General features: G+C 39.4%; 1 protein-coding gene across 1 annotated transcript in view; it reads right to left on the reverse strand.

Moving 5' to 3' along the window:
• Nucleotides 1–6,159, reverse strand: part of HSPBAP1 (HSPB (heat shock 27kDa) associated protein 1) — a 33,948-nt gene extending 27,789 nt beyond the window's left edge. Inside the window, exon 1 of the mRNA XM_010191688.1 lies at nucleotides 6,114–6,159. Within this exon, the coding sequence (XP_010189990.1) occupies nucleotides 6,114–6,159 (46 nt within the window). The remainder of the gene's footprint in view (nucleotides 1–6,113) is intronic.
• Between the last annotated feature and the right edge of the window lie 2,997 nt (nucleotides 6,160–9,156).

Genomic DNA, 9,156 nt, shown 5'->3' on the forward strand with positions numbered 1-9,156 from the left:
GTATCTTTATGTGTCTTGATTCAGTTTTATGTACTCCTTGGTGAGAAAAGGAGTCAGCTAAACATAATTCTTCCTCCATAATATTTGCATGCATATCTAAATGCCTGTTAGGGAAAAGACACATGATAAAAGGTAAATATAATGTGCTACATCAAACAGATATGATAATTTGGATAACTCCGCTCCTGAGCAACAGAGATTTCTGATGGAACTATACACTGCAGGAGTGGTAAAAGGTAATTAGAAGAGATATCTGAAGATACCTCTTGAAAGAGAGATTAGCAGAAAAATTTGTAATTTAAAATAACAATAATCTTTTTCTTAGTTATTGTTATCATAGCTTCACAAAGACTTCATAAGCTGGGCTCTTGTTTCTCAGTATCCTAACCTGAAATTATGGTAATCGACTCCTAGCCAAAACCTGAGGTTCTACAGCATATATAAGGGCATACAGTTCGAACACAAATTAGTGTGTATCAGTAAAAGGTGTATAAATAAAATGTGTTGCAAAGAAACAAAATGTCCGTGGCACATCTTGGATGTTAGATATAAAATTCCTGGGGCAGACCAGGTAGCAGCAGAGGACAGAAATGCATACTCCCTTTGAAATGAAAAGCTCTGTTGGAGTCTTCATTTTCTCAGTTGTACTCTGATCCAAAAGAGAAAAGGAATACTGTTAAATTAGCTCTTTCTATCAGGCTCAACAAATGATGTGGTTTCACAGTACAAAAGGAAGCGGGAATAATTTGTCTCATGTTTTGACTTTACACAAGGCATGTATAGAATCCAATCAGGTACTGAAAAACCAAACCAAGCTTTAGCTCAAGATTTGTAACTGTGACAGCTTATACAATTGGTGAAAATGTAGGTGTTCGTTATGAAGGTAACGCACTGCAAACTAGAGATCTTCCAATTAAAAAACCAAAGCTCTCCAGTCGTCGTTACATGAAGTATTGTCAAATATGAAGACTTATCCAGACTTCAGCACTGAGGGCAGGTAGAAGAAAAGCGCTAAATTGGCCAGTAGATCTTGTGCTTCTAAGAGAGAACATAATTTAATGTTTCTGATTAACAATTTTTCTGAGTAACTGAGTGGGGTTTGTGAATAAAGAGTTTAGCACAGCAGGCAGTCTGACAAAAAGTGGACTTGATCAAAGTTGTTCAGAAGATAAATTAACTGCCATTCATTTAAAATAATTTAGCAAATTAGAAGAGTTCATTAGTGCATGGTAGTTGGCTTCTGCCAAAACACCCTGCTGCTTAAATATGAGATTTAATTGAGAGGTACTAAAATTATTTTCTAAAAGAGGGAGTACAAGGAATTCCTGGTAACGTATTTGGTATGAGCATCGTCACATTGTTTTTCTTGAAAATCCTTAATGCTTCATCATCCTTATTTCTTTAAAAGATGTAGAAAAAAGACAAAAGAAAAAAAAAGGCATTTTGAATACATTAGTACAGAGCAGCCAGGTCACTCAAAAAATCAACTGACCACCAAAATCTTAACTATCCAACAACTAGGAGCTGGAAAAAAAAAAGTATGGGGGAGGATGGGGAAATTCCCCAAAGCGAAGAGAAGTGACTTGGTTTGGAGGTCAGGCTTAATGACTTCGCAGTACATTAACTCTGTAAATTAAAAAACAACTTTAAATAATCTGCATGTGATTACAACGTTATCCACTGTAATCAGTGTACTCTGGGCAAACAGTGCACATCTAAACATACACGAGTAGTTTCCAGGCTATACTGCATGAACATCTAAGTACTACTTTCTGACCAGTTATTGCTGTTATTATTATTTTTGTCTCTGGGAATGTCAATACGGCAGATGCAGCATAGCCGGGGGGCACCTAAGCTAGATTTGCATAGGTATTTTGGCTACTGAAGAATAGTTAGCAGCTGCATGGAGCCTCTCAGGACAGACCAGTCAAACACATCTCTGTACTGGTAACACTGGCACCTGATGCTTACTCTGGTAGCCTGAAGCCAACATACCCTTCCTTTGCCCTCCATGTCTGCTACTGCGGAGGGAGGGAACAAAAGAAAAGAAAGAGGCCAAACCAGGAATTGGTATTTGCTGAGCATCTTACAGTTTTTCTTACAGTAAGTCTGAGTGACTCAAGACATGAAGTAAGATAAGAGTGTGGGTTATGCCCTCAAACCTCAAACTGTCCTTCTGATAAAGAAAAGGAAATAGCTGCCAGACTTCTTTCTTAGAGGTTGAGCTCAGAATACAGCACTGGGAGGAACTTCCCGCCCCTGCTCTAGATGACAGCGTATAATCTCAAGCATACATTTATGAAACTCCTTCCTAAATCCCTGAGGGCTCTTCCTAGAAAGCTCTTCCTAGACTTCTGGCCAGCTTCTACCTGTTGTCTGTTCCTTTCCCGTCCTGCAGTGCACTTTTAGAAAGCAATTGTGATGGTTTTCAGCCACCAAACTGAACAGTGAACGACCTCAGCTCCTCTGGCCTTCTCTAGTACAACAAATGCTTTCCTTTCCTTCCTTGTCCTCACAGCTCCTGCCTGCATCTTCTCCCAGTTGAAATATCCCTTCCCCTCTCACCCTCGCCCCAAGCCCAGGAAAATCAGTGTGTGCACAACTGACAGAAGTCAGACTAAATGCATTTCCAAAGAACTTGGTATACTTCTTGGCAAAATTGCTAAAAGCGAAGTGAAACACAAAGAAACTGCAGCACTTGTTGGGTAAATGGCATTTCATCTTCTTCTGAAGGAAGAGTATGGTCTTTGACCAAAAGCTTCCCAAAACCCCACCGGCACTGACACACGTTTCTCATAACATTTCCTAATAGGTGGGAAATGTAATACGAAACTTAATTCTAATATAACATTATAATTGAAGGTAGGGGTCTAACATCTATATTTCTAAGAAAAAAATAATTTGGTCATGTTGTAAGTAAAGTTTATTTCTATTTTTCTATTTCTTGTTATTAGTAAATGTGAATGTATTACTCTTAAACTGATGTGTAAAAGTCTGTACACTGTATGAATCACTGTCAGAAACTGTAACCATTTATGACTTCATTGGTATCCTATCCTGCGAACTTGATTGACAGGAACTTAAACATATCAGCAACAAAAGAATCTGAATCTTCTAAAATACACCATTTTCCCATAAGCTATTGTCAACAGTATTCTAAAAATATGGGGTTTTACCCATAAATTATTCTAATAAATAGTCAATAATACAACCGAGCCTTTTAAATTTGATCCACAAAGGGGTTATGATGAAAGTATACGAGCCTGTGTCCACAATTATACTACACAGCATACAAATTATGATTAACGACTGAGCCAATTAGAGGTATAATTGTCAGAATGAAAGTATACTTTAAAAGAATAAAAGAAGTATTTCTGAAGTACACAAATGACTGAACTTAAAGAAACCCAAAGACCCATCATTTGAAGTGCACAATACCCAACGTGTACAATCAGGGTATTAGATTCAGAGACTGCCATTATTATAGGAATATTAAAAAGCATGGCTATTAATCCATCTGCTTACATAATTTCATTTCTTTCAGCATGGGTAAAACAAGCAGAATTGAGCTTAACCTGTGTTTTAAGTTGCTATTTCTCTTTGTAAAGGTTCTCATGCAGCTACATGAAATTTGTCTGTGAAAAACCGTTAACAGCGTATGGTTTGAATCTTAAGTTTTGTACAAAGAATGTGAAATCTTGCTTTGACGTAATGCTTACCAAAAATGTGAACTACCAAACTCTTCTTGTTTATTTTATAACCTTAACACTTCATTAATGTTAGTTCTGTTTTTAATATAGATATTAAACATAAAAGAAACTCTGTTTTTTAGTGAAAAAGCACAGCCTTGTTACATAGCAGCTTATCTTTCACAGCTTTAAAATAAAACAAGCTATTGCTAGTGGTGTCAGCGTATCTTTACCATCTTCCCTCAAGAGATTTCTTTCTCTTTTCTTTTTCAAGTAACAACTATCTGCATATTTCTTTATCTGTAGACACCAAGAGCGAAGTATCAGAAAAGATCAAGGATTCTGTAGGCCTGAGTCTCTACTCGGATGTGCATGAACTCTTGTTCTGATCAGCTGCACCTGCTCTTCTGGAGACTGAAGGTGACATTTAATTTTACAAAAAAACATAGCGCTGCTGCTTTGAATTGTGGAAGCTTCTTGAGATACGCAAAATTTACAGAACTCAGTATTTGTCAACATTATTAGTATGTCTGGAAAAGTTCTTTCAGTAGAGGAGTTTCAATAGTTTCAGATTCCTTTTAAAAGTTAATGTGTCTACGTCAACTATTGACCAATTCTGTATTAGTATTAGAAGCAATAATGTCTTCTGTATCCATTCTTCAAAAGCACATAGTATTTAGAAATTTAAGAACATTAGCAAAACAATAACACTGCAAAAAGTTAAAGTTGAACTTCTATACCAAGGCATCCAAACTGTCTTACCATTGCTCTTGTTGAAATACTCTAATAGAAATCAAGATCTCTTGCTACTGTTATCTACTCCAAAGAATCTCACTGTGTCTGTGACCACAAAGCGTAGAATAATTTAATCTTAAATCATGTATGTCCCTGTTGAGAATAGCACAGAAATAATCAATTTACCCTCTTCTTTCTATACAGAACTACATGATAGAGTCACATTTCCAAACAGACAAACAGTGTTTTCTGAGCACTGCATCTTCAAATGGATCTGATCCCAAACACCTACCCAGACAAGGTCTTCAGAAGACTTATTTGGTGAGCCCGCAGTGTATCTATTGTACGACAGCCAAGCGTGACTAGCCAGTCCAGGAGAAACAAACTCCCTAATGCCTACCTTATTAATTATATCAGAGAACCATTAAGTTACTCCTTGCAGCTTTGATGTAAGACAACAGGAGAACAATGAAAAGGTCTGACCAGAAATGAGAAACACATTCACCAGAGACATGATGGACAGAGCAGTACCAGTATAATATGATCAGTTCTTCTGCTGGCATCAGACAGTAAGACCTACACTGAGGCAGCCTTAGCCCAAGGAGAGAGGTGGAGATTTTCACCCTGTATTCCCAACTCAAGACTAACATCCACGTGTAACTCAGTTAATTTCCAGCATTTTCAGGTTTTCAAGACAGGAAACCAACAGTCCTTGAAACTGGATTCCCCTAACACAACTCTGGGACGCAGATTACTCTACTGGTGGTGTCTGCAATTACTTGCACATGGTAGCCCTGAATAAAATGAAAGAAAGAACATAAGGACCATGGTCTGCTGAAGTTGGAGCTCCAACATAACCTCCCTAAAATACATAAGACTCTGAGCTAAATGAGGTAGGGAGGTATTCATCAAAATGAGCTTGGGTGTTGGATGAAAGACATCACGCAGCTTCCATCTCCCCATCAAAAAAGACACAATCATCATCTACATGTTCATCATTAAGCAGGTGATGAATGGCAGAACAAGCAGAAATGGAGTACAAAATGCTTTCAGTGGACTCAAGATCCAAGTCAGTTGTGATTTCTGCATATTCCTTTTGAGAGCTACCGTGAAGAACATGCAGTGTGGTCTGCAGAGAATCTGGTGAGATGTCTTTCATTGGCCAACCACAGAGGGAGACTCTACAAGAAAAAGGAGCTACCCCATATCTCCCTAAAGGACCTTGCAATTGGCTCTGGCTCACCACAAACCTCAGCATCATCTCCACTACGATGGTCACTTTGCAATGTGGATATATACACAGCCTGCAATCCAAAGGTATAAATAAGTGCCCACTGGATAACATTGGTATTTGTATTTAAGAATGAGACTGTTTAGCTTTCATAAACTAAAGATGTGCCTGTATATTCATTTATTGTTGATAATAGAAAAAAAAAGGAAGCACTATAAAACTTTACCTTCTGAAATATGAGGAAATCCTACGACATTTAGAGCTGGAAGTCTATCTGCCTCTCAATAAAAGAGAAAGGCGAGATGCTGAAAGGTACAGAATACACAGACTGCAAAGTGCCCAAACCAGTCCCAAACCAGAACAGATCCTGAACAACCTGTTCCTAAATAACTACAAGGAAAGGGATGTCAAAGCTTGAGGAGAGAAGAATGGGATTTGCTCACACCTCACAGACTGACCTTCAGAAGTGTCATTCAAGACAGGGGGTGTAAAGAAGAGAACCATTACAGCTCCCTGCTACACTAGTGCTGTTTATGGCAGCTCTGAAACTACACTGTCACAACTCCAGCTGAAGTCTAGAAGCTGAGTGAAATCCCTGGCCTCTTTTTTGAATGCTGGAAGGAATATCCAGAACTGGCTAAGCGCCACTTCTGAACCTGTGAATGAATTTTGGGCTCTGCCCATTTTGTGCGAAAATGCTTCTAGCCTTTGTAGAGTAAGCAATCAACTGCTACGCGTCAGATTGCAAGAGATGAGTTCACACAAGGAAGTACAACATTGTGCATGTGACATTAGGAGTTATTGGGAGAGAGGTGTAGGAAACAAGGGGATGCTGAAGTTCATTGAATCTCTTTGAAGAGAGTCATGTGGAAAGCAAATCTGTCAAAAACCTGATGACCAGAGAGAGCAAATGGCACTTCCTGATGTGCTAGCATGTGGGTTGCACCATGGTGTGGGGGGGATACTCTCCAGCACTGCTCAGTTCAGCCATTAGGTGATAGGTGTGTTTTAGCTGAATTAGGCTCTCCAGATGCCTCAAGGTCCTAACAAACCTGTCAAAGCCTTCAGTTTATCTTAATAAGACAGGCTTAAATCAGCACAGTGTACACTGCCAACTCATAAGCGGATCAGCGAGGCCTGCCCGAGGGATGGGATGAGCATTTGGCAGCAATAGCAGCTTCAGCCGTATCATTTTTGTCCATCACCACTCGTCTATCAGAGCTCGAGGCCACCAACTCCTCCTATAATGAATTCCAGAAGGTTTTAGGCCAGACACCAGCAGATAGGCATGAATACGGAGACCACCTTGAGAGGTTTTAGGTTTGAAATGGAGGCACCTACCAATGGATACACTATCGTGGTTGGGCAATTAGTAACTGGATGAGCTTCTGTATCACAATTTTGGATCTAGGTGCTGTTAAGTCCATGCAAGTCCAGCTGTATTCATGAAGGTCCTGAGCCAGGAGATAACCTTTCCACACGCCTGAATATATGTGTACTTTGTCTGATAATATTCAAATCTCTTTAGCTACATTATAATGAGGTTAAAGCAAGAAACGATTTCCCCACCCCAAATATTACAAATGTCAGTAATGAGAACAGTAAAAATGTCACCACATGGAGAAAAGAGTGAAATTAGCATATTTAGAGAAGTATTATACCCATGAGTGAAATAATGCAACCAGCTAGCTGCAAGATAAAGCTAATTTGGTTTCCAACAGTTTATCAACAATGCACTGCTCCTTTACATTAACAAATTTAAATGGTACCATATCCTGCAAAGACGAATAATTCACACAGAATATTACGCTGTGTTAATTAAATAGCTGGCATAGAAAAGGTCAGGCCATGACTGAAAGATGCGCATATGGGTTGTGAAGCTATGAAAAGATGGAGCGATTTGAAATCAAGCAATTAAAATAAATTATTTAAATAATGATTAAGTCAATAGTAAACAACCCTAGATTTTCTGAGCCTATTTTGACAGCTCCTTTACTTTCTTGCTGTTTCTCAGAAAATTCTCTTTCTTGTTGACCCATGCAAGAGTCAAAAGTTCTTTAAACCCATCATAAAATGAGGTGGCTTGGATAAGTTACCAAAGAGTTACCCTGCTTATATTCAAGTTTTAATTTTACTAAGCGGGGAGAAAGCAGCAAGAGGCAAGTTTGCAATTAAAGGACACTGCAAAGCCCCACTTGCCTTACTTCTGGATGGGCTTCCTGCCACTAGAACAACCAAGAAACCTCCACAATCACTACAGTTAATTGAAAAATGTTCAAAGAGATAAATATTTTTTCACTTTGTTTACTTCTGCAAATGACAGCACTTTGTCTTTGGCGTCATGCCACCGAATCAATTATATTATAGTAGTAACGCAGACACTGTAAATTGAAAGAACATTTTGGCATGGGCTGAACTATGCTGAGGTGGTAACGTATGAAAAAAGACCTAGGAAAACAGGGAATTAATCTTACTTGGAGCGCTACTGGAATATGCATCAGTCACAATCAAATCTGAATCTCGTCCAATGTTTTTACTGTAATTTGCCACTATATTTGTACATGACAAGCTCAAATTTTAGTTCATTACTCTCCGTGTGTCCCCCTGCTATTTAATGGTGCAGGAATTTTATCTTTCCTGGGGAATTTCCTGAACTTTTCTAGACAAAATCTGTTTCTTTTTGATCATAGTTCCACTGATTTCAGTTGGTACAAACTTCCATTTTGCAAACAAAATGGAATGCCCATACATTTTGGGTACAACTTCAGGGGAGTGTGTGGTTTTGGCTGCAGAACTGTGGGATGGGGACCAGGTGTGAAATTCAGACATATGCTGCCCAGCACATCAACAGTTATGGCTCTGACACTGCATCTGAAACCAGCCTGTGCGGACTGCATGGCTCAGCTCTCCCCAGTTCAGCACACAGGCATTTATCAAGCCAACTTCCACACTTTGTGACAGAATGCCTAAGCACACCAAACTGCAATAACCTAATTTTTTCAGGGAAGATGAAGCATTGTGCAGCATACGAGCCATTAATTTTATGACAAGTGCAGATGGTAGATACACAGATAAATACTCACGCAACCTAATGGAATGACTATATACCTCAATCTATTTAAATTATAATGGTTTCTAACGAGCTTAGTGTATCCTACATGATGGTATATGAATTCGAATTATTTTTAAATGGAGTTCAGCGCAGGCTGTATGGGAATCCTTTCCCCCCATCAATTCGGACCATAGCTGGTTCCTATTCACCTCATCACAAAACAGCTTACTTCTCCCTTTGAAAGGACAGATACCCCGGTGAAGCTCAGCCGGAGTATTACCCTGAACGAGGGTACCCACACTTGCTAAAAGCCCAACCCAGCTCTGCAACGGTGACAGGCCCATGCCTGAGAGAGACGCTTCGGAGGAGGAGCTGAAGGAGAGGAATGGAGGCCCGGCTCACGCCCCTATCCCGCGATCCCGCCTGCCGCATGACAGGCCGCGCTGCCG

Source organism: Mesitornis unicolor, unplaced genomic scaffold (assembly GCF_000695765.1).
Source record: "Mesitornis unicolor isolate BGI_N332 unplaced genomic scaffold, ASM69576v1 scaffold51289, whole genome shotgun sequence".
Lineage (NCBI taxonomy): Eukaryota > Metazoa > Chordata > Aves > Mesitornithiformes > Mesitornithidae > Mesitornis > Mesitornis unicolor.